The following is a 26,332-nucleotide window of genomic DNA, read 5'->3' on the forward strand; positions in this document are numbered from 1 at the left end:
TTGGTCAACAGTCTCCGGCCTTCCCGGCATCCCAAGGTCTTCCCAATCAATCTTCCTTTAGACCCTGCGCATAACCCTCATCTCGGCTGACCTGAGACAACACATGCCCTCTGTTAGGCCTGGAAGCCATCTTTTGCATTGGGCCTTCAGACCTGCCACATTTACTGCTGTGGGAAACTGGGAGGGGGGATTATATGGAGTAGGGGATAGTTATATAGTCAAAATAACATTCCTTTCTCAGAGAGTCAAGGACGTCTTGCCCTGCGCCTGGAGGGGGGTGACTGGGAGGCATCTCCAGTTGGGACGGTGCTCTGATTGGACCACGTGATGGACATGTGGGTGCTGGGAAGGGGCTTGGACTTTCTTTTGGGTGGGGAAAACCTGGAAACCTTTCAGATTCGGGTTTTCCCAGATGTGCCAATAGGACATCTCTAATAAAGTGGAACTTTGAGGAACCTCAAACATTGGAGTCTTCTTTCGTTGGGGTGTGTGTGTGTGCTACTTGGATCCCTGACACCTTCCCTCTCAGGAGAGGGACCCCCACCTGCTTAGCTCTCCGCATAACCGAGTGCGCTGTGCCGCCACACCGGCTCAGCCAATTAGTGCCAGCGACTTCCCTGCCAGAAGCACAATTCAAGAGAGATTACGCTGCCATTTCAAACATGTGTCAGGACGCGCGGTGCACACGCCTGAGCTCGGCATGGGGTTCTCTTTTTTCCCCTTCTTTTTTGATTGTTTGATCTACATGCTTCGCCGCTGCCACCACCACCACCACCGAAGGCGAGCGATCCTCACCGGCGATTGGACGCAACCTGCCATTGTGTGCTTGGCTGCCAACGAAGGCAAGTCATTGACATTGTACACATACCCAGCTGCAACTTAATCACAGCGCTCGGCAGCCATCTGAAAAAAGAGCCCCTGGCGGCGATGACATCAACAAACCACCTTTCTTTCAAAGGCAGGCTGGCAATCAGCTGTGAATAGACCCGGCATTATCCCCCCCCCACCCTGTCCCTCCTTTCCCTCTCCCCCTAAAAGGCGGCGTCTATATGAAGATCGGCTCAAAAGCAGAGCTGCCTTTGACGGGCAGGAAGAACTGGGTTCTGAAAAATAAGAGAGATCAAGGGACATATTTTCCCGGTGTTTTGGGGGCGGGGGGGGGGGGGAAGCCATGGTCCTTGTTCAATCCAGAGGAGGGACAGAACAGACGGCTTTTTTAAAAAAAGAACGGGGGAGCGGGGGAGAAAGAAAGAACGAAAGAGAAAAATATATTTCTGGCTTTTGCTTGCAATGTGAGCCAATTCTTCCTGCAAGGTTTGACGAGTGACTTTGGGTGTTTTATGCAAGATGTTTTCATTGCGCCCAAGAGCACAAGATTGCAGTTGGTGGGGGTCCAACCCCCCCTTTGAAAACACCCCCCCCCAAAAAAAACCCCACTAAAACACCCCTCTACCTCATTTTGGAGCTTAGCATTAACAAAGGTTGGGAGGGAGGGAGAGAATGAGTGACAGAGGAGGGAGAAAAAATACCAACTCGGATAATCCGAGCTAGGGGACATAAATGCGATGGCAGGTTGTCCTCATTTAGCAACCCCAATTGGAATCGGCAGCTTGGTCATTAAGCGAAGCAGTTACTTAGTGAAACTGACTGTGCTGGTGGACTTCAGCTTTCCTTTGCTTTAAAAGTAAAGTTTCCCCTTGCACATATGTGCTAGTTGTTCCCAACTCTAGGGGGCGGTGCTCATCTCCGTTTCAAAGCCCAAGAGCCAGCGCTGTCCGAAGACGTCTCCTTGGTCATGTGGCCGGCATGACTCAATGCCAAAGGCGCATGGAGCGATGTTCCCTTCCCACCAAAGGTGGCTCCTATTTTTCTACTTGCATTTTTTACGTGCTTTCGAACTGCTAGGTTGTCAGAAGCTGGGACAAGTAATGAGAGCTCACTCCGTTACGCGGCGCTAGGGATTCGAACCGCCGAACTGCCGACCTTTCTGATCGACAAGTTCAGTCTCTTAGTCACTGAGCCACCGTGTCCTTTGCCTTACAGACCTGCAAAGGCGTTTGGTGTGAAGACTGGTTTCAAGGTGATTTCGTTCATCACCGTTGTCACTGCGAATGGTCGCTGTTTGAGGCAGTCATTCAACGAGGACTATTCAAGCTAATTCTTGGTTCAGCAAAATCCACGCGGGATCGTCCTTCATGCCCAAGCTCAGGGGTCTGCCATATCTTTCCTGTGCCCCCTAAGGGATCCTCATCAAAAGTAGGGCTTTCCTCTCGCAGAGTTGATACAGAAACAAAGACATTACAGAGTTGGAAGGGGCCTTGTAGGTCATCTAGTCCAACCCCCACCTGGCCCAAGCAGGAGACCCTACGCCATTTCTGACAGATGGCAATCCAGTCTCTTCTTGAAAGCTTCCCCTATGGAGCTCCCACAACTTCTGAAGGCAACTTTTGTTCCATGGGTTGATTGTTTTCACTGTCAGAAAATTCCTCCTTATTTCTAAGTTGAATCTCTCTTTGGTCAGTTTCCATCCATTGTTCCTTGTTTGACCTTTGGGTGCTTTGGAAAATAGCTTGACCCCTCCTCTCTGTGGCAGCCCCTCAAATATTGGAAGACTGCTATCCTGTCTCCCCCGGTCCTTCTCTTCACTGGATTAGCCATGCCCAGTTCCTGCAACCGTTCTTCATTTGTTTTAGCCTCCAGTTCCCTCATCATCTCGGTTGCTCTTCTCTGCACTCTTTCTAGAGTCTCAGCATCCTTTTTATAGTGTGGTGACCAAAACTGGATGCAGTACTCTTAAGTGTGGACTTACTAAGAGTGCCAGAAGTAAGCCACAAGCCACGATGTAGGCTGCTCATCTTGGCTTGTGAGGCAAACGCTGGGCACGCCATCTTAATCCTGTAATGCTAGTGTGAATGTGATACAAAGGTTGCCCCTCTGATGGATGATGCTTAGAGAGAAGACTTATGGGGGGGAAATACTGTGTTTGTTTGCTTCTTTTTTGCAGGAGGATACAAAATCTTCGTTTCCCCCCCTTCTTTTCTGCTTGTGGTCAGATACAGCCAAGGATAACTAAGTGCATTTCAGAAATAGTATAATCTTTAAACAGCTCGCGAGACTGGCTCCTGATGCATTTCAATCGCATTTCGCTGTTTCCCCCACATTGTGGAGTCAAGTCCCACAATCTTCTGGTCTTCAAAAGACATGAGGTTTATTTATCTAGCAGGGAGAGCAGCAGGGGAGGAAATCAATATCATAATAATCTCTCTATTCTAGGGACAGGTGCGAGCGAGGAAAAGAGGTGCATTTTAATGCAGCCCCCGATTAAAACGAGCTTGGAAACAGGCAGGAACATTTGCTCATCGACTCAGCAAAAATCTTCTTGTCTTGAGGCGTTGGTGAATCTCCCAGAGAGGCAAATGCAGTGCTGAAGAAGACAAGGAAGATCTGTACAGTCCTTATTCAGGGGGGGAAAGCCACGCCCACCATGCCCACCAAGCCACGCCCACAGAACCGGTAGTAAAAAAAAAAAAGAATTTCGCCACTGGTGTAAACCTGCTCACTGGGTTAGAGCCAAAGGGATCTCATAAAAGAATTCTTTCCTATAAGCAGAATTGCTTTTTTGCTTTATTGAAAGATGCTTTTTAAGTTTGTGCAAAAAAAAAAAAATCAAGCTTGCTCTTCTTTTTATTTTATTTTTTAAATCCTAAATCAGCCGTGGGTGGAGATGTTCCCTCTCAAAACCTTGGCTCTTCTCTATCCATTTCTTTGCAATGAAATCACCCAAAGATATAAATAAACCAACTCCTTCAAATAAATCTTGCCTGGCTGTGGCGTTAACACGTTGTCTCCTAATGCATGCAGCTGCCAGCCAAAATAAATTAACCTATGATGCAAGTTGTTTCCATGAAATTAATTATTCCGGTGTCACCAAGTGTTACCTCACTTGGACACTGATGAACTTTGCAAGAAGGCAGCACTTAAGATGCCTTTAGTAAATCCCGAGTAACTCTCAGCTTCTTCTCCCCCCCCCCTTGTCTTTCGCTTCCTACCCCAGCTATGAAGTCATCCATTCCTTAATTAACTCAAGTCACCTGGTGGGAAGACGAAGGTGCTTTCAAGCCAGATGTTGTGAGCATAAATGCGGTGCTCCATCTATGATTCATGAACGCCGTGAATCGCTCTTGTTTTGTTTCAATTCCAGAAGATGCAGGAACGATCCATAAATGTCACCATAATTTTTCTCCCCACTACTCAATTTTCAGAGACCACTAAGTTGATGGCACTTCCCTCTCTTCCGGCTTCCAACAGGAGACAAAACAATAAAACCGCAGTTGGGAGTTTGGGGCTTGATGTGTTATACAGCGGTTGTCAAAGAAAGAAAGAAAGAAAGAAAGAAAGAAAGAAAGAAAGAAAGAAAGAAAGAAAGAAAGAAAGAAAGAAAGAAAGAAAGAAAGAAAGAAAGAAAGAAAGACATAGAGAGACACAGACAGAGAAAGAAGAGACACACAGACAAAAGAAAGAAAGATACAGTTGGAAGGGACCTTGGAGGTCTTCTAGACCAGCGGTCACCAACTGGTGGTCCGCGAGAAAATTTTGGTGGTCCACAGAAAAATTATTTGCATTTTTTATATTGCAGTAAATCAGAGGTCCTCAAACTACAGCCCCCTGGTATGGATACATGCAATGAACGCTTGTGTTGCTGCAGAGAGTCTCCCCCTCCGGGGTCTTTCTGTGTGGGTCGGAGGGGGGCAGAAATTCCAATTTGGGGTCTGCTTTAGCCTCCTGGTGGGGGGCTTTGGGCAAAGGCTGGAGGGAAGCACCGCTGGTGGCAAAGACCCAGAGGGCCTTGTTCTAGTGGGACTGCATCATGGCCTGGAACTGGCTGACCATCTCAGCGGTCAATTTGATCCATTGAGGTTTCTTTCTGAGGTGTTGTTGTTCCCTGGGGAACCGTTTTCCTAAATCTGTTAGACATTTACAATCTTCCTGTATGTACTGTCTGTAAATGTCTATCACACCGTATGCTTGATAAGGTAATGTGCTCCCTTCTCTTTTCGTAGCGAGAACAATTTGACTTTGGAACACCTCGCTGTCATTTTGTCTCTAAACTTAATGGAAGGTGGTTATGGAGTTTAGCAATGGGCTTTCAGAAGATCTATGGAGAGACGGCTGAAGAAATTCACAAACAACCTGTTTTGGATGGCATGTTCAACAATGGTTTGCTGTGATGCTCGGATGCGGAACAGTATGGGATTCTCCAGGGATTCAAGATCTTCTCCTGCTAAAAGGACTTCAGGAATTATTTCTAGAACCACCGATCACCGTTTCTGGAACACGAGGCTACCTCTGCACCAGTCTGTCTCCGTAGATCGAAGATGGAGTTGGAACTGGCTCTTCAGAGGTGGATTGTTATTATACTTGATCTTACTCAACCGCAACATAGGTTGCTAGAGTTGGCATGCTTTTCAGATCCAGCTATTGATTCTTATTCAACAAACCAGTGGTTATGCAAACTATGGGTTAGGGCACCCTGGGAATTCCAGCTGTTTCCAATAATTTGAAATTAGCTGAGAGGCAAGTGCTGTTGTATTGATGGCCTGAGGCATCAACACACCTTCAGCCCAGCTGGTGTCCAGTACAGGTGAGTAAACATTTTCACCTGGGGGATGCTGTTTCATTGGAAATCTCTCATGTATCTCAGCTCCAGTGAGCTCACCCATTTCCCTAAATCTCCAGGTTCATTTTGAGGTGCGGCCTGGACAAGCTCATTACCTCCCTTGTTTCACCTACAAAAGATGCTTTGTGAAAAAGCCCAGGCAAACTAAGAAACAGCTCCACATGTCAATTCATCAGTTACACTCTGGTGTTTATTTACTCAGAGGGGAAATCTTGACACACACACAAACACACACACACCCCGGTTTTATATCCCCATTGTATTACAACAACCTTTGTTCTGACTTTTCCTAGGAATCGCAAACGATTCCGGTCAGCTGCCCAAGTGGGACATTCTTCTGCACAATTAAAACAATCGATGGAAACTAACCAAGGAGAGAAGCAACCTAGAACTAAGGAGAAACTTCCTGACAGTTAGAGCAATGAATCAATGGAACAACTTGCCTCCAGAAGTTGTGAATGCCCCAACACTGGAAGTTTTTAAGAAGATGTTGGAGAACCATTCATCTGAAATGGTATAGGGCCATGAGGGTGAAGGTGCCAAAAGTGGCATTCTTGTTTGCTTGTTTGTTTGATTGGATAATTGATTTATTGTTCGCTTTATTGGACGCGAAGCCATGTCACCCGACACGCACGGTCTTGCCTGTTTACTTTGCGGGTTTCCGGCACGCGTACATGTGAAAGGATCAGCTGTCCTTCGCACATGCGGCAGTGCTGAAAACTGGTTTGTGCATGCAGATGCCTTCCACATGGCCACATTCCGGACCCTGTTCGCTTGGGCTGAAGTAAATAGAGATATTGGAAGACATGCCGGATAAGAGATAGAAAGGAGGAGGGGGGGGTCAATTTGTAAAAATTTAATTACGAGCGCACGCAAACAACTCTCCGAGCATATGGTTTTGAATTTTTTTTTTTTTGCTAGCGTTCAAGAGCAATTTATTTTTTATTGATATATATTTGTAAGGTGTCCAAGGCGTTTTGTAGTTCTCTTCCCCATTAGAGAAATGAAATGCGGAGAGGCTTTGAAATCTAAAAATAAAATATGCGGGGCTGTGTTATTGATCTTAAAAGACAGCAAGGAAGATGCGTTGTGAGGTGCCGAAGCTACAGGAAAACACTGGACAAGGCCTTTTTTCATTTTCGTGTTATCAAGTTTAACTAAGTTTATTTCCCCGAGGGATTTTTCTCATAAAGTTTCAATTTCAGCTTCTATTCCCATCATCGTGCGTGAGCTCCTTGAAGTGTGTGTGTGTATGTATGTATGTATGTGTGTGTGTGTGTGTGTGTTTGTTTGTTTGTGCTACAACCCCTGGTATGGCTGGGTTCAAATCCCAGTAAGGGTATGGCTAGCTGATGAGAGCTAAATAGCTTGAAATAGATCTATACTAGTCTCCCTTTATTTATTTATCAGCACAAATACAACACACACACACGTGTGTGTGTGTGTGTGTGTGTGTGTAAATATGCATGTAGGTACACAACAGTATCTACATGCATATTTATGATAAAAGGACGTATGAATATGTACGGCTTTGTCAAAGTGACGGAGAGATAAACTTCCTTTGTTTATTTATTACGTCCAGCATCCCTCCAGAAAAGCTGGAAACTTTTTCTCTAGATCCCTCCAGAGGAAATTTAAAAAAAAAAAATCCTATGTGGAACATTAGAACAATAATTATTATTCCTATAGGAAAGTGTAAAGAACGAAAGCTATTATCAGATGGAAATACGTGGTGGGGAAAGAGATATCCTTCCCACCAAAGGACACCTTTCTTTTTTTCCATCCTTAGCCTATGGATTTTTTTTTTTTTACTCCTTCAAAGATTGTTTGCCCGCCGAGTAATATTAAAATGTGGAAAATTAAAGAGGCGAGAGTAAAATAGTTCTTTTGTGGCTCCCATTAAATGGGTTCCTGCCGCTTACGGAGAGCACCAGCGACCGGAGTCTGTGAAGCAGGGGCTGAAATGCTATCAGTTCAGGCCAGTTTGGTAGTCAAAAAAAATGCTAAAAAAAAGTTTAAAAAAAAGTTCTGACGATCGCGCGTTAGCTTTCTAGGGAACATAAATCGTGTGGCGCAGCTGTTCCCCCCCCCCCGCTGTTATACTTACCTTTGCAGACTCACAAAAGGCTTCTTAGCGCCTGTGGTGCAAACCCCCATCCGACGTGGTTTATTAGCCATAATGAAACCATGATTTATTGCAACGGAAAGACTAGGCAACGTACTTGGTCAACGGAGACCAGTTTTTCCAAAATCTTGACCCAGGGACACTGCAGCAGTCCATAAATACACGCCAGAGGCCAAGCGTCTGAATTTTGATCGTGCATCCACAGGGATCGCTGCAACGGTTGTAAATGTGAAACACGGCCGTAAGTCCCTTACTTCAATGCTGTTGTAACTTTAAGCAGCCACGAAATGAGTGGTTGTAAGTCAAGGACTGCCTATTCAGCAGAGGAGGGTTTTTTCCTCTGTAAAAGGTAAAGGTAAAGGTTCCCCGCGCACATATGTCCTAGTCATTCCCAACTCATGGGGGCGGTGGTCATCTCCGTTTCAAAGCCGAAGAGCCAGCGCTGTCCGAAGATGTCTCCGTGGTCATGTGGCCGGCATGACTCAACACTGAAGGCGCACGGAACGCTGTTCCCTTCCCACCAAAGGTGGCTCCTATTTTTTTACTTGCATTTTTTACGTGCTTTCGAACTGCTAAGTTGGCAGAAGCTGGGACAAGTCACGGGGGCTCACTCCATTACCCGACGCTAGGGATTCAAACCGCCGAACTGCCGACCTTTCTGATCGACAAGCTCAGCGTCTTAGCCGCTGAGCCACCGTGTCCCTATTCCCCCCCCCACTTCTCTTCATTTCTTTTTATTTCCGCTTTATTTGTTTCCGCTGGAGTAGGACCATGCAATGCATTTTAAAATACATAAATAAACTATTTAACAGAATGGAACAGAGAGGGAAAAAAACGCCAAGTGAGAGAAGAATAGGAACAACGACTGTGCCTACACAAGATTTCCTACAGACGTGGATGAAGGTTTGGATAGCAGTTTGAATCAAAGGGGCCCGTGTTTCATGGCAATTGTCCACGCATAATCTGTAAGCAACTTGTTCATAAGTCACAAGTAACATCCAGCCTTCAATCCCTGGAGCGTTTGGGCCATAAATTTATCTTTCCAGGGTTGAAGGACTGGTTGCTTAGCACGGAAAAGCTTCTCCAGCTGTCGATTTCCACGTAACAGGAAGGCATTTTTGATATATTTGTCTACCTCTTCTTCCTGCCTCGGTGGTAGTCCAGATGACCCTGTCTGAAGATAAGACCCCCAAACCCAAAGGATCACTTTGTTTTGACTGCAGACGAATCTGTAGAAACTGCAGAGCTGGAGTAGTGTGAGATAAGGATGATTTCTAGGAGACCTGGATGAAAAGAGGGGAGGTTAGCTGTTGCCCTTGTGGTCCCCTCAATCCATGTCCTTCTGGCCTTCATCCAAAGGATGATGTCTTTCAGCACCAACTTGTCAGATGCAAAAGTCACCCGGGGGCTTTATGGAGACCATTAAAGTCTGCAAAGCTTCACAGTATGATTCACTATTTGCTTGACTTCCCCCCCCTCCAAAGTCTCTTCTGGGGCTTATTTCTCCTTCCTTAAGGAGGTTTTCCTACGATGGGGATGTTGGCGCTTCTTGTGTCCAGCAGAGCTGGCAGCAGATTCGGACAGTGAGGAGGTTGGGGAGGAACCTGGGTCAGTCCTGGAGTCATGGGAAGGCTCTGGTGAGGGCTCTGTGTCGGAGGCAGAGAGGGAGCCAGAGCTGTATGCCAGTTATCAGCTGCCTTCGGAGTCAGACATCAGTGAGGCAGAAGAACAGCTGGAGCCTGTTCCCAGTGTGCGCATGCAGGGAACTGCCAGACGAAGGGAACGGCTAAAGAAGAGGGGTCGACTTGGGAGTAAGGCCACAAGTGGACGATGAATGGCCCCTCTCAGAAGAAATAAAAGAGGAACGAAAGGGGAGTGGAGTTTGCAAGAGACAATTAGTTGGTTTGTGACTCTCCGAGGCTCCTTGCCAAGTTCTGCAGATCTCGGCCTGGCAGCTCTCCAAGCCAGAGAAGGTCTGTGACTGTAAATCCTCCCTGGAAAGACTTTGCTGGATGTGAATGAGCAGAATTCAGAGTCAATTAATCAAAGGGGTTTTTGTCGGGACTAGGAGCTTGCTTCCGTTCCTTTCTCAGTCTTTCCACAACCTCACTCTACTCTTCTCGACTTCCCCAAGCTCTTTGTGCAAGGAACCAACTTGGGAGTACCTCGCCCGAAAAAGGGAGATAAGAGGAGACAGGAAAATGCCTCATATTGAGACCCTTCCAGCTTGTTCATAAAGAAGAATTGTTTTCCAGTTTCGGGACTCAGGAAGTTCAAGAAGGGTGTTTCAACTCCTGGAATTTCAACGATAGCTTGGAAAACAATGGGCAGTTTTCTGAAATGCTCCCTCACCGATGCCTCCTGCGTTTGTGTTCCTAGACGCTTTTGATATAAGACAGGGGGGGGAAATTGATTTGTTGTTGAGTTTGAGTTGTTTATTTATCCGCAAGGTCTTAGCAACGGTGGAGCGGAGTGAGGGGTTTTACTTCATGCGTTGGAAGGGGAACCATTGAAATCTCTTGAATTCGGTTGGCAGGATCATTATTTTAAATAATTTGGAAATAGTTAGATGGAAAAAAGTTTTCTGGTCAGTTGGATTTTTAACTGGCATTCTGGTGAAGATCTTATTTTAATGAGGTACCTTGAAATGAGCAATTATTCAGGTAGCTGGAGGAATAAAATTGAAGAGTTGTGACAGGAGCCTAGATCTTCAAATTATGGCCGGACTGCATTGTTGATTGCCAGCAATCCTCAACTTATGACCGGTTGCTTAGTGATGTCCCTCACCCAAGATAGTTATGTCCCAGTTCAGAATTTCTTGATGCCTCACGTAACTGGGATTTATGATGGGTTTTCTTTTTTTTGGCAGAAAACTGGCATTGGAATCCGGTTTTCATCAAAAATGCCCCATAGCAAACACTGGGTTTGCTTAACGACCATGGATCTGCTTAATGACTGCGACCCTTGGGTCAATCACATGCGCAATCTGTTTTATGAACCTCATAATCTATGGCGGTTATGTGGAGGTTCTATTATGGTTGTAAGTTGAGAACTACATGTAGTCAAGAGGCATTTTTTTTCCCTATTAAAGGTGCGTGGACTTCAACTCCCAGAATTCCTCAACCACCCATCTTAAAGTTGCAAATGGGGGCATTTGCAACTTTAAGATGGGTGGTTGAGGAATTCTGGGAGTTGAAGTCCACGCACCTTTAATAGGGGCAGATGGGAGGCATAGAAATGTGATAAATGAATGAAATAAATAAACACGGACAGGGAAGCAATCACATCTTCAGATGGCTCCACCATCTCTCAATGCCTGTGCTCCTTGTATTTTTTTAAAAAAATATTAAATTAAAAACATTAAAATATTTCTTAATTGCTAATAATGATTATTGTACATATTTGCAAGGATTGCATTTATACAATTGCTGTTTTTTTATTGGATTGTTGTATGCCATCCAGAATCCTAGGGAAATGAGGGGAAGATGCCATAGTGTCCGGATGATACAGTGGTTAGAATGTGGTATTTCAGGCTAACTGCCAGCAGTTCGATCCTGACCATCTCAAGGTTGGCGCAGCCTTCCATCCTTCCAAGATTGGTAAAATGGGGACCCAGATTGTTAGGGGCAATAGGCTGACTCTGTAAACTGCTTAGGGAGAGCTGTAAAGCACTGTGAAGTGGTATATAAGTCTAAATACTAAGTGGGAAGGAAGGAAGGAAGGAAGGAAGGAAGGAAGGAAGGAAGGAAGGAAGGAAGGAAGGAAGGAAGGAAGGAAGGAAGGAAGGAAGGGCCATAGTGGCGCAGTGGTTAGAGTGCAGTGCTGCAGGCTACTTCTGCTGACTGCCAGCTGCCTACAATTTGGCAGTTCGAATCTCACCATCCTTCCGAGATGGGTAAAATGAGGACCTGGTTTGTTGGGGACAATGTGCTAACATTGTAAACCGCTTACAGAGGGCCGTAAAGCACCATGAAGCAGTATATAAGTGCTGCTGCTATTGCCATACAAATTTGATAGATAAATAAATACATTAGGAAATCCCTGGTTAAAACAGATGGCTATTCCTTGGGGGCTACGGAAGGCAAACGTTGCAGAGACAAAGTTACTTTGGTTCCTCCTCAAAAGCTCCCTTCATTTAGGATGAAATATTTCCAATGTTCTGATTTCCGATGTTCTGGTTGCTTTTTGAAGCTGGCAGAAGGGTTTAGCTTGAAAAGCGGCAGAGGTTTAGCTAAAATTACGAAGCGTCCTTCCAAAGGCCAGAAATATAGGTCAGGAGGCCACCGAGGAGAAGGTGACCAATAAATTATTCCAGCTGCTCCTGGCGTTTCGAAGATACTGAGAGGGCATCTGTGCGGTGCCAAGGGATGGCAAGGAGGAAAACACAGGACCAAAGAGATCTTTCGAAAATGCCAAGACCACAGAGTGGAGAAGAGGCAGCTGGTTGGCACGTCTGCAGCTCGTCTGCTCAGCTCTCCTGTTTTCATTTCTCAAGTGTCCATGATCTTTTCTAAGGTTTTGTTGTTTTTGAGAAGGGGTGGGTTTCAAGAAAAAGAAATAACATTTCCTATCCGCCCCCCATCCCCTCTTTGGCTACCTGGAGTGATGGTAGTTCAACCTGTGTTTGAACTGTCAGTTAGTCTGGAGCAGGGGTCCCCCAAACTTTCGGATCCCAGGGACCACTAAATTCATAATTTCAAATCCCGCGGACCACTAATATGATCTGCCTAATGACCAGCTGGTTAGGCGTAGCTAGGTGGTCACATGACTGGGTGTGGCCAACTCGATGTCACTCATGTCAAGGGGCGCCTCATCTGCCTCTACTCACCCCTCCCTTCCCAGCCACTCCTTGCCTCCCTGCTTGTTAGGGCCCCAACAGGAGGCAGTTGCTGGAGCTAAGCAGCCACCAGGAGAAAGAGTTGGCAAAACAGCTCAGTTCAAATTGGATCTGACCGAGAAGGAGGCTCAGCAGAAGCACCACACTGAGGACTAGGAGCATAGGCTTTCCAAGCAGAGGGAAGACCTGCGGGAGTGCAAGGCTAGGGACCAGAGCCTGGAGGCTCAGTGGGCTGAGATGGTCAGCCAGTTCCAGGCCATGATGCAGTCCCACTGGAACAAGGTCCTCCAGCTCTTCGCCACCAGTGGCGTTTCCCTCCAGCCTTCACCCAAAGCGCCCTACCAGGAGGCTGAAGCAGACCCCAAGTCAGAATTTCTGCCCCCTTCTGACCCACATAAAAAGACCCCAAAGGGAGAGATTCTCTGCAGCAACACAAGCATTCATTGCACGTATCCATCCCAGGGGCCGTAGTTTGAGGACCCCTGATTTAGTGCAATATGAAAAAAATGCAAATAATTTTTCTGCAGACCACCAGAACTTTCTCGAAGACCACCAGTGGTCCATGGACCACCAGTTGTTGACCACTGGTCTGGAGGCCGCTTTGAAAGACAAGTAGATTCATGCACCAAAAATTAGCCAGTCAACAAAGGATCATTACAATATAAGTGGAGCTATCTATGTCTCTGTCTGTGTGTGTGTGCGTGTGTGTGTGTGCGCACTCTCGTGTGCATGTGCAAAATAGTAAAGCCACTTGCTGAAAGCAGCCACGCAGTAAATTCTCGTGGATTTGAATCTCCATCTAAATCGGTATCGATTCCTCTCCCCCCACCTCTCTTCCTGTCCCCCGACGCTTCTGATTTATATGAAAATCATGCAGGCTGTACTGTAATTTTATTTTATCCCTCCTGACGTGTGTTTTGAAATTTAACTTTCTTGGTTCACGCTCCATTTCATTCCTAAGGATGGGCAAACGGTACCAAACGGCGTAATAACCTAACTGGGAATTCTGGTTCGGAGGGGGAAAAAAAAGTGAGCGGGGAAAGACATCCACACCCAATATTAAGTTGTTCTCTGTTTTGGAGTCAAAGAAAGAGCGATGGAATAAATTCTGTTGGTTAGCTACATTAATTACCGCCTGTGTCCAGCTCCCTAAAAGCGGGTTCAAAATTATTTTTCAAAAAGATGTTTATTGGGGAAAGAGATTTTATTTTGTAAAGGTGGGATGAGCTTCATGGGAAGTGCCTCGAATTTTTGCTCCTCTTTTGAACATAGAATAATAGGGTTGGTAGGGACCTTGGTGGTCTTCTAGTCCAACCCCCTGCTCAGGCAGGAAACCCTATACCGTTTCAGACAAATGGCTATCCAACATCTTCTTAAAGACTTCCAGTGTTTTGACTCCAACTTCTGGAGTCAAACTGTTCCATTGATTAATTGTTCTCACTGTCAGGAAATGTCTCCATAGTTCTAAGTTGCTTCTTTCCTAGATTAGTTTCCATCCATTGCTTCTTGACCTGCCTTCAGGCCCTTTGGCAGGAACAGCCTGTTCTCCTCTTCTCTGTAATGGCCCCTCAAATCTTGGAAGACATTTATCAAGCCACCCCTGGTCCTTCTCTTCGTGAGACTAGACATAGCCAGTTCCCGCAACTGCTCATCGTAGGCTTTCTCCTCCAGTTCCCTAATTATCTTTGTTGCTCTTCTCTGCACTCTTTCTAGGATCGCAACATCTCTTTTGTATCGTGGCGACCAGAATTGGAGGCAGGATCCCAACTGTGGCCTCACCAGCGCAGTGGAGAGCCGTACGATCGCTTGAAGTGACGTTGTCACTTTCCAATCTTCTCTCTCGCACAGATTGCCTTCAAAAGGAGCTCTCAGCACGAAATGCGTCCCTCGGGGCAATGCGATATTTATCTGGACCTGTAAACAGAGTACATGGAGTTGGGCAGAAAAGGCTGTAACTCCTAAGCCTCCAAGAAATGCAGACACATAAAGCTTTATTGATCACGCTATTGATTTACACCCCCCCTCCATCCCTCCATAAACCAGAGAGAGTCATGTAGCACCTTAAACGCTAGCATATTTATGATTGCATAAGCTTTCCTCAATCACCGATGGAGTTCACTCCCAAGGAAGGGATGGGTGTTTATATTTGATGGGTTGGACAGTCCAAGAGAGATAGAGCAAGCAACAAGTTATCCTGGTTATCGGTTTAACCCCCAGGAAATGGCTCCATGATTTAGCAAGACAATTGTTGTTCTAATTCCTCGTCACAATAGGAAGTTGTCTTGGAAGCTGTCCTGAAGCTTGAAATGTCTCTCTTTCTCCCAGTTTGAGATCGGGTTGGTGTCCCATAACTCTCTTGTGTAGAGCAATATTTCACAGCCTTTACAACTTTAAGACGGATGGATTTCAGCTCCTAGAATTCCCCAGATTCTGGGAGTTTGAAGTCTACACATCTTAACATTGTTAAGGTTGAGGAACAAGCGGTGTAGACATTGATGAACTTTGCTGAACAAAAAGTGTAGCTCGACTCAAGGTGTACTGTGAACGTAGGAGTTATCTTGACATTGTTGTGATGTTGTTAGAACTTTAATAATGTTGCGTAGAGTAGCGATGAGGCACATTTGACACCTAGGTCTACTACAGGCTTTGGGTCCTGTATCTGTAGCATTGAATGTTTGTTATTCCTTGGGATGTGAAGGATCCTTTTCCGCATCTTGTTGTTGTTGTTAGTTGCGAAGTCCTGTCTGACCCATTGCAACCCAATGGACAATGTTCCTCCAGGCCTTCCTGTCCTCTACCATCCTCTAGAGTCCATTGAAGCTCACGCCGACTGCTTTGGTGACTCCATCCAGCCACCTCCTTCTCTGCCGTCCCCTTCTTCTTTTGCCCTCCATCGTTCCCAGCATGAGGCTCTTCTCCAGGGAATCATTCTTCCTTCTCACCAGGTGGCCAAAGTCTTTGAGTTTCCTCTTCAGGATCTGGCCTTCTAAAGAGCAGCCAGGGTTGATCTCCTCTAGGACTGACCAGTTGGATTGCCTTGCAGTCCAAGGGACTCAATGCAGGACTTCTCTTACCCCATCTTCGATTACAGCACATACAATGTCTACCAAAATCTCCCAAAGTCTTTTCTATCTCAATTTATCCAGAGGAGATTCTTCTAGACTTTTGAACATGGTCTTGCCTCCAACAACACGTTCAAAACGCCTGTAGCACCCTAGGCTTAATCCTTTGCGGTCCAACCTTCTTACTGAAAGATTATGAAATACAACTAACGCATGGGTCATTGAATGCTTCCTCTTCAGACTGAAATGGGATGAGTTTGTGTTAGAACACACACGACACAAAACTGGATTTCTTATTTCTTAGCCATCCCTGAGGGCATCTGGAGAGCTTTGTGAATCTTCTCCTTACGATGATCTCTCAGAAGCTTTTTAAGAGTAGGTCTCCAACCAAGAGCAGAACCTCTTCTTTGCTTCGTTCTCACAACGGAGCCTTTAATAAGATAATCCGTATTTTCTATTCAGTCTTGTTACCTTACAGAGCTGCCAGCTGGGCCTACTTAAATCGCTGGATATTATCCTAGCTATAACTTAACAGTACCCCCTCACTCCCTTCGGTCTGGATCTTATTTCCTTGCCTTAATTTGCTTCGTCTGTGAAAGGGAAAGTGGGCCCAGATTTGAGATAATTGATGCCGTATTCGAAACCCGCTGAAACCCACTGGAATTCTGTGGGGCGACTCGCGTTTCTCCTTGCATTAAGGAAGAAATTCAAGACTGGTTGGGCACAAAGGAACGATGAGGTCACCACTTTCAATGTATCCCCCGGGATTCTAAGCTGGTTAACAAGATATCCTTGTGCCATTCGTCGCTCTTCTTTTAGACTGGGGGAGAAATGGCATGAAACAGAAACAACCATTAGAATGGAATGGAATGGAATAGAATAGAAAGTGGGATGGAATGAGAATAGAATAGAATAGGAGAATGGAATGGAACTGAATAGAACAGAATAGAAAGTGGAATGGAATGGAATGAGAATAGAATAGAATAGGAGAATAAAATGGAATGGAATAGAATAGAATAGAAAGTGGAATGAAATAGAATAGAATAGGAGAATGGAATGGAATGGAATGAGACTAGAATAGAATATAATGGAGTGGACTGGAATAGAATAGGGAATAGAATAGAATAGAAAGTGGAATGGAATGAGAATAGAATGGAATGGAATGAAATAGAATAGGAATAGAGTAAGAGAATGGAATGGAATGGAATAGAATAACAGAGTTGGAAGGGACTTTGGAGGTCCTCTAATCCAACCCTCTGCTTAGGCAGGAAACCCTACACCACTTCAGACAAATGGTTATCCAATCTCGTCTTACAAACTTTAAGTGTTGAAGTATTTACAACTTCTGGATGCAAATGGTTCCACTAGTTAATGGTCCTCAGTGACAGGAAATTCCTCCTTAGTTCTAGGTTGAATCTCTCCTTGGTCAGTTTCCATCCATTATTCATTGTCTGGCCTTCAGGTGCTTTGGAGAACAGCTTGACCCCTTCCTCTCTGTGGCAGCCCCTCAAATATTGGAAGACTGCTATCATGCCTCCCCTGGTCCTTCTCTTTCCTAGTCTAGCCAGGCCCAGCTCCTGCAAGCGTTCTTTAGATGTTTTAGCCTCCAGCCCCCTAATCCTCTTTGTTGCTCTTCTCTGCGCTCTTTCTAGAGTCTCCACAACTTTTTTACATCGTGGCGACCAAAATTGGATGCCGTATTCCAAGTGTGGCCTTCCAAAGGAACAGCTTTGGAAGATTCTTGCGATGTCCTTCAGAAGGCCTCTGGCACCTTCGTTCTTGCGATGTCCTTCAGAAGGCCTCTGGCACCTTCTTCCCACCATCTACAGCGTTGGGGTTGATTTGGAGATCCTAATAATATTTTGCTGTTTTTTTAGTCTCCCTCTTTCTCAAGGGAAGGAAACCGTATATACGAGACACAATCATCAAACTGTCTTGAGACGTGATTGTGATGAAGACATTATGATTTGTTTATTGGACATGCATTCAGCTGTTGCTTGCCATTAAAGCAAAACGAAGCTTTTTAAAAATCATCGGTAGGAATTCATTTTGGAATTTAAAAGGACAATTAAGCTTATACGGAAGAATTTCAGTCTTGGAGATTGGTATTGTACACAAAGCACTGGGGCCTGGTGATTAGTATAATGCAGAGAGATCGACAGATTCGGAAATCCCGGCCATGTTTTGGGGGAAGAGGGCAGAATTTGCCGAGTTGGCAAAACCGACGCGTTTGATTAGGGAAAAGACAAGGACATTCGCTGGTGGCTAGAAGGAAGGGAATTTCTTTCTTTCTTTCTTTTTTTGCTGAAAAGGGGAAAAAATGAACTTGTGATTTATGGGTTCGATGATTAGAAAGGGTAGAATATGGAAAGGAGGAAGCTTAGAAGTATGTAATCTTAGAGAGGGTAAAACAGAAATGCCTTTATAACTGTTGTAAAAATTAGAAGCCCTTCACTCTTTCCTTCCTTCCTTCCTCAATTCTCCTTCTTCCCTTCCTCCCACCCTTATTCCTCCTCCCTCCCCCCCTTCATTCTTCCCTCCCTCAATTCTCCTTCTTTCCTACCTACCTCCCACCCTTATTCTTCCTTCCTCCCTTCTCCTCCTTCCCCCTCCTTCCCCCCTTCCCCCTTTCTTTTTTCTTTCTCTCTGTTCTTTCTGATTAAGATAACTTTATTGTCATTTTCCCCCTCTGTGGGTACTCTGGCCTGCATTAAAAATGAAATTCTGTGGCCCGCTCTCAATAGGGAACCCATACAAAACACACATATAGATATGCTACCTGCATACCTGTGGTATATACCTACACCCTAACATATAAACACATATCAATAAAAATAAATGTACATGTTACTTTTATTTTCCTTTTTAAAAAATCATATCGTTTTCCAATAAAGAAGATTGTTGTTCTTGATTGTCCTGTTCTGGTCCCTTTGAGATGATATTCGTCGTGCTTGACGCCAACTCCTCCCCTCCAGCAGAATTACATACTGAACCACACTGAAAAAGACTGGTGTATACATTTTTAAACAACATCCTCTTTTCTTAACAGTGGATTTTTGCACACTGTCATGCAAATTACTTTTGACAGCCATTGCACAGATTTTCAAAATCAGTTTCTTGCATAACCTAGAAGTATCTTTTTTCCCCACAAAGGCAAATTCTTTGGATTTGCAGGTTTGAGGAGGCGCATCCCATAATAATCAAAAAGCTGGCGCAATAGCAGCAGCATGACAGGGGAGCTGTGCAAATGTGCAGAAAATTTTGGATCTCGGGCTGTCACCAGAATGTCGTCAGACATCCTATCCCTTCCATTAAGACCAGCTCATTAATTTAAAATGAATGCAGTCCTCGACTTACTACCCATAATCCCTTGTGGGGGGGAGTCGGAGCAACTGAATGAGTTAGCAAATCACTTAATGACAGATGCCCTTCCTGTCGCCAATGCGGAGTTCTGTTCAGCAGATATATTCTCATCATGCCCAGAGAAATATCTGCCTCTACCTAGGAGAGGCTATGGCGGTCATAAAAGTGAGGAACGGTCAGAAGTCGCTTTTTTTCAGTGCCTTGTAAGTTCAAACCGTCGCTAAACGAACGGCTATAAGGCAAGGACTAACTGTATATGGTTTTTTTATCCCCTCCTTTTACGATCGCATCTTTTCCGGCTAATAACTGTGGTTAGTGTCTGTTGTGCTGAAGTTTTTTCAAAACATCGCAGGAAGCGGGGGAGCAAAGAAACAAGAGCCAACAGGACAGTGGGAGAGTGGAGAGAATAAGGGTAGTCCTCCACTTACGACCACAATTCAGCCCCAAATTTACATTGCTAAGTGAGGAATTTGTCGAGTTTTGTCCCAGTTGAAGTCCATAGGACTTAAAGTCGCCAAGGTTGAGAAACACTGGATTATGGGATGGTCAAAAGGAGTTTGATGAAGGAAGGTCCGTAAAATGAGGCAAAGCTCACTTAGCAACCGCCTGGCTTATTATCCACAGAAGTTTTGGGCTCCACTATGAGTGGTTCAGTCGACCACTTCCGACTGACCTTGAAAACTTAAAAAGTAGTTAGCTGGGAGATTTTTTCCCCCTTCTTCTTCCTCCTCCTGCCATTCCCTTTGTTGCAAGTAATTAAAAACCCAATTAAGGGTGCTTTGCATTCCTGGCTAAGGTAAATTAAATCTTGCCTCTACCTTAAAAACCCAAGACAAAGGTAACTCTTCGCGGCTGCTCTGAATTAACTATTGGTAATTGTACAGCAGAAGCTGTAAATAGAAGCCTCCCCTGGGGAGTCTCACCGGCCCCCTTCGACTCAGCCCATTTTTTTAATCCAAAGGCGATCTGCAGGGCTTACGAAGTGCAGATCCTTGTACTTTATATCAATTACATCTCTGTCATTGTAATAGAGCAAAATGGATTGTTTCCCCCTCGGTCCACTCCCCGTCTATTTTTAGAGTTGAATGGGAACAGAAATCTTTTTGATGGAACGCTTGGCAAAAAACACGTTACGGGAGCTCGACGGTTTCAAAGGGAGGAATTTTCGGCGCTTTGGGTCTCAAAGGGCTTTTGTGCGGAGGGATGGGGGACGGACGGACATACGCGGAATATCGAGGAAGGTTTTGGTATGCGGGGAATTCCGGAGATGAAGCAGGATAGTGGAGAAGAGCTCAAACGAAACAGCTAGGGGCATCTTGCATAATAGTCAAAAAATCCCCTCGCACGTATGTGGTAGTTGGTCCCGACTCTAGGGGGCGGTGCTCATCTCTGTTTCAAAGCTAAAGAGTCAGCGCTGTCCAAAGACGTCTCCGTGGTCACCTGGCCCAGACACGGAAAGGATTGACAGATCGATAGCTCTTTCTCAGTCATGTGGCCAGCATGACTAAATGTTGAAGGCGCATGGAACGCTGTTCCCTTCCCACCAAAGGTGGTTCCTATTTTTCTACTTGCATTTCTTACGTGCTTTCAAACTGCTTGGTTGGCAGAAGCTGGGACAAGTCACGGGAGCTCAATCCATTATGCGGTGCTAGGGATTCGAACCGCTGCACTGCTGACTTTTCTGATCGAAAAGCTCAGTGTCTTAGCCACTGAGCCACCGTGTTATCTATTATCTATCTATCTATCTATCATCTATCTATCTATCTATCTATCTATCTATCTATCTATCTATCATCTATCTATCTATCATCTATCTATCATCTATCTATCATCTATCTATCTATCTATCTATCATCTATCTATCTAACGCTATATATCTCTATCTCTCTAATCTCTCTATCTATCTATCTATCATCTATTTATCTATCTATCTATCTATCTATCTATCTATCTATCTATCTATCTATCTATCATCTATCATCTATCTATCATCGGTCCATCCAATCTCAATCAATCTCCCTATCATCTATCTATCTATCTATCTATCTATCTATCTATCTATCTATCTATCTATCTATCATCTATCTATCTATCATCTATCTATCATCTATCTATCATCTATCTATCATCTATCTATCTATCTATCTATCTATCATCTATCTATCTAACGCTATATATCTCTATCTCTCTAATCTATCTATCTATCTATCTATCATCTATTTATCTATCTATCTATCTATCTATCTATCTATCTATCTATCTATCTATCTATCATCTATCATCTATCTATCATCGGTCCATCCAATCTCAATCAATCTCCCTATCATCTATCTATCTATCTATCTATCTATCTATCTATCTATCTATCTATCTATCTATCTATCATCTATCTATCTATCTATCTATCTATCTATCTATCTATCTATCTGTCTATCATCTATCTATCTATCTATAATATTCTTAGGTTGGGTTTAAGATTGTGTGTCGGGTCTACCCAATAGGATTTAGGCGGTATATTGTATGAATTCCAGTTGTGGTTATACAATAAGCCCTGCTCACTGAAATTCTCTCTCTCTGTGTGTATGAAATCTATCAACTGGTTCTGGTTCTGTTTGCTGATTTGTGTTCTATGTCTCTTCAACCAGGGTCTTGATAAATGTCCTGCCACCTCAAGACATCCCACCCACACCCACCCTCCTTACCATGCTAAGCCGCAAAGGTATCCCGATAGAAAGCCCCCGCTTAAAATTTTTTTAAAATAATATTTAAAAATAAAAATTGAAATAAAATAAATTTTAAAAAATGAATTTGAAATTATATATATATGGTAATATAGAAAATAAAATAAAATTAGCATGGAGTAATAGGACATCAAATTGAAAAGGGCCACCATTGCACCAACCTGACCTCTTCCTCCTTGCGAAAACGAACGCTTCTCCACCCCCACCCCCCCTTCCCGCGCCGTCCTGCAAAACACACACACACACACACAAGCAATCGTTTTGCACCGCTGGCGCAGCTGCATCTTCATAATTACTACTAATTTCCTCCGCGCGACGTCGCCGTCGCTTCCCTGCCAGCCGGTAGGTGGCGCGGTGGAGCCGACGGCTGGCAAAGCGGGACAGTTTCGAAGAGGTTGGATGAGAGAGAGAGAGAGAGAGAGAGAGAGAGCAGCGCGCAGGCGCACGGGTCTTAGGCGCGCGCGCTATTTCTTTCTTTCTTTCTTCTCCCCCCCCCTTCCCCTCTCAGCCGTTAGGCAGGGAAAGAGCGGCGGCTCGTCCCCGCCACGCCCCTCGGGCTCTCGATTGTCCAATCAGCGGGCGAGTAGCGCCCGAGATAGGGCCGGGGCGCGAGCTTTGCGCGGGAAAGAATCTTGCGCTCTTGCTAGTTGGAGGCTGGCAGGCGAGGTGGATGGACGGACGGACGTGCTGCTCCCGGCTCCCCTCAGTAAAGACAGTAAAAAGTGTGTAAAAAAAAAGTCTAAACCCACGTCCACACACACACACACACGACCATAAGGCGCCCGCTACCCCAGACACGTGCCTATATCCATCTATGTGTAGGTCTATAAAAGAGGTCCATGAGGCTAAATGCGGTCCCTTTTGCACGCATGTATGCAACATGCACGTATCTTACATGCGTGTATGCAACATGCACGCATCTGTTACACGCGTGTATGTAACATGCATGAACGCAGGCATCACTTTAACGGCGTTTTGTGCACGTGCAAACGGTGCCCAGGGCGAGTCTGCGGCTGTGTTGTCTCTAAATGCTTTTATTTATCCCTGCAGAAATGGAAACCTATCAAAAGCCATCTGAACAACAGCCATTGTTTACTCCTATTAACTCTATTCACCCACAGGAGAGATTTTTTAAATTTCCCCTCTTCTTTTAGGGCTCCCTGGAAGGAGCTTTTGAGGCTCTGAGGGGGCTTCCGTGGGGGAGGGTGTTGGAGAGACCCTCCACCCCCTTAAAATGGTGGGAAGGGGTCTCTCAGGTTGCAGCTCATTGCTGAGGAAATAAAACAAAATTTTCAGTCTTCTCTCAAGGGTTTCATTTCCAAATCTCTTGGTGATTTTATTTTTTAATTTTCACAATCACCCTGCAGTATAGAATAGGAGGGCAGGTGTGTGTGTGTGTGTGTGTGTGTGTGTTCTTATTTATTTCATGTATTTGTTTATAAAATTTATTTGCAGCCCATCTGGTATCCAACAACTCTCTTAGCAAGATACTAAAGGAAAAGGAGGTTCAGGATAAAAACCAGATGGGGGGGGGGCGAGAAGGTTGGGAAAGGAAGGCCAGGAGGGAGGAGCACAGGGTGAAAACATCCATTTGGGAAATGGAGAGATGGAAGAACAGAAAGGACCCCTCCAAAAAAAGGCACCATTTTGGTCTAGTTGTTAAGGCTAAAAACCAGGAGGTTGTGAATGCTTAGTCTATCCCTTTGTTGAATGTGTGTACCCTGAGATCTTCTGTACCGTAGACAAATTCCTTGTGTGTCCAATCACACTTGGCCAATAAAGAATTTTGTTCTGTTCTATTCTGCATTCTAACCTATTCTATGCTATGCTCTCCTATATTCTATTCTATACTCTATTCTATCCTGCATCCTATTTTATCCTATGCTATGCTATCCTACAATTTATTCTATATTCTATTCTATCCTGCATCCTATCCTAGATTCTATCCTACATTCTATTCTATCCTGCATTCTATTCCATATTCTATTCTGCATTCTATCCTATCCTATCCTGCATTCTGTTCTATTCCACATCCATCCCACCCCATCCTTTTCCACGCAAGCCCCCGGAGCTGCGAAGGATTCCAAACGGGCTGCGCGCGGCTTGGCGACGTTCTGCTGTGACGAGAGTCTCAATCTTTTTTCCCCCTCTTCTTCTTCTTCTCGTCCTGGCAGATTCTTCCAAGGGTTTCGTGCACGAGGAGCCAAGCCGCCGGAGCCCAGACCGAGCCCGCCTCGGGGCGGCCACCACCTCCCCGGCCGCCGCCTCCCCCACTCCCCGCCCCTACGACCGACGGACGCGCTTCCCCCGCCCCGGAGCTGGCGGGGAGACGAGGGGCGCTTCCCCTCCGCCCGCGTCGCTGCTTCTCCCGCGGGAGGGAAACTCGAGCAGGTCTCCTTTCGCCGCCTTCTCCTCCTCCTCCCGCCGGCGGATCGCTGGTGGCGCAGCTTGCAGGATAGAGCAGCACCAGCGGCGGCTTCTTCTCCTCCTCCTCCTCCAGCTCCAGTCAGGCTGCTCTTCACCTGTAGGCGGCGGGGCTCCTCCAGTCTCCGGAGCCGGGCAAGGCGCCAGCGAGCGGCTCCCCCCCGCGCGTGGAAGCAGGGCTGGGGGCTCGTCGAGGCGCAGGAGCTCCGGCGGCGGCGGCGGCGGCAGCAGCAGCAGCAGCAGCTCCGGAGAGTCCGATCCCGGCAGCGGTCTGCCCGGCGCAAAGGACTTGGCCAACTTCGCCAGCCCCGGAGAACGGAGCAGGCAGGGCTGAAGCCAGGCGGAGGGCAAGGCTGAAGTCCCCGCCGCCGCCGCCTCTTCCTCGCCAGGCAGGGCAGTGCCAGCCGCCAGCCGCCGCGTCCTCCAGCCTTGCAGCAGGGAAGGGAGGCGATCGCCGCGGCGGCGGCGGCGGCGGAGGAGATGGAGACGCCGCCGCCGCCACTGCCACCACTGCCTGCTTCGCCCGGCTCCGGGGCTCGCCTAGCCGGCGCAACCAGGGAGCAGGTCCACGCCGGAGCCGCCAGCGCCCGCTCCGACTAAGCTGCCCCTCCGCCGGGACGACGGCGCAGCCCGAGGGACCCCCGCGCTCCGCCTGCCCGCCAGCGGCTCCGTCCGCCCTCCGCCAGGTTGCCATGCGGGCACCAGGCTCTGCCCGGCCGGGGCAACTTCGCCGGGACTCCGCCGACCCCCGACGGGACTCTACGCGCAGCCGAACGCCGGCCCGGGACTCTCCCCGGCGGAGCAACGGTCGGGCGCGGATAAAGTTAAACTTCTGCTGCGGAGACCGAAGAGGAAGAAGCGCCGGCGGCTTCTCCCGCTTCCCCCGCCGCTGCCCGGGCTGGTGGGCGTTGCTCTGGATCCAGCTCCACGCGTGGCGCGCCCTGGCGCAAGGTAAGCGGTCGAGGGACCACCTCGCCTCGCCCGCCCGCGCCCGCCTGTGCCCGCAGCTGCCTCCGCTCCACTTTGCCAGCGCCAGGCATGAATCTGCAATTCAGCCCCAGCGGAGCCAGAGGCGGCGGGAAACAGGCAGCCGGGACCGGGTGGCTTCGGGGATGCTGACTCTGGTGGCCCCCACCCGAGACGCTGCAGGCGGGCAAGCGGACTGGCCATGGGGGGCTGGAGCGGAGCGAGGGGCGCTCCCCGGAGGGCTAAGCCCAGCCTCTCTGCAGCGGTGAACCTGGTCCCCTCCGAGCCGAGAAGCGGGTGGTGGGCGAGCCAGCCAGGCGCCGGGACGAGGGGCGTTGCTGCTGGCCGCCGGCGCGTTTCCTGGGCCTTGGAGGTCCAGTCCAGCCCGCTCTTGGCTGGGGGGCTCCGGGAACCGGCCAGGAGCGAAGTCCAGTAGCCCCCGCCTGCCCTCCCCCCCGAGAAGGGGAGGGCGAGTTCCGTTCCTCGTGGAAGTTTCCCCACCCGGCCTTCGTGCCCAGCTTGCCCCCCCAACTTGAAACGCCCCCCCCATCCTGTTCTTGCCCGAGAAACGCGAAAGGCCAAGCCAAATATTGGCAAGCTTTCTCCCTCCCCATCCTTTCATAAATCATCCCTTCAGTGAAAGTGGCCCCTTCTTCCCTTGTATTTTGTACTATTCCCCCCCCTCCCCGCCCCTCTTTTCTTTTTCTTTTGGATAAATACCATCATGACCTTTGGGAAGATAAATATTTGAACGGATATTTAAACGAGATTTCTCGCCGTCCGCAGTGAAGCCAGTTTTGCGTGCGCGGGCTTGAATCAATTAAAATGACCTTTCGGGTGTTGTTTTCTGTCTCTCTCTCCTCTGGTTGAAGAGTGAAAGTAACTTTCCCTAGAGAAAGGCATGAGCCTCCCTTCTCCCTGATTAGCTAATAAGACCTGAGCATTTGGGAGCAGTCAAGACAAAACAAGTCTTCAGCTTGGTGCAAACAATAACTTGGAAATAAGCCTTGTTGGTGTGTTCAGTAGAAATTGCTTTAAAATGTACTTAGGAACTGGATTATGTTGCCAGAAGTTTTTATTTTATTTTTTTTGGAAACTTCCGTGTTCTGCAGCTTTAAGGGGGAAAAAAAAGAGACT

General features: G+C 46.8%; 1 protein-coding gene and 1 long non-coding RNA gene across 3 annotated transcripts in view; one reads left to right on the forward strand and one right to left on the reverse strand.

The window, feature by feature from the left end:
* Positions 1–26,332, reverse strand: part of LOC309398705 — a 203,741-nt gene that overhangs the window by 149,662 nt on the left and 27,747 nt on the right. The gene's annotated exons all lie outside the window — the stretch shown is intronic.
* SDK1 (sidekick cell adhesion molecule 1) overlaps positions 24,462–26,332 on the forward strand; it is a 363,040-nt gene continuing 361,169 nt past the window's right edge. The window contains exon 1 of one of the 2 annotated variants that reach the window (XM_081965817.1): positions 24,462–25,180. In XM_081965817.1, the coding sequence (XP_081821943.1) occupies positions 24,922–25,180 (259 nt within the window). In that variant the 5' untranslated portion in view covers positions 24,462–24,921. The remainder of the gene's footprint in view (positions 25,181–26,332) is intronic. The other variant, XM_081965816.1, reaches the window with a different exon arrangement.

This window comes from Natrix helvetica (genome assembly GCF_964273705.1).
Source record: "Natrix helvetica genome assembly, chromosome: 13".
NCBI lineage: Eukaryota > Metazoa > Chordata > Lepidosauria > Squamata > Natricidae > Natrix > Natrix helvetica.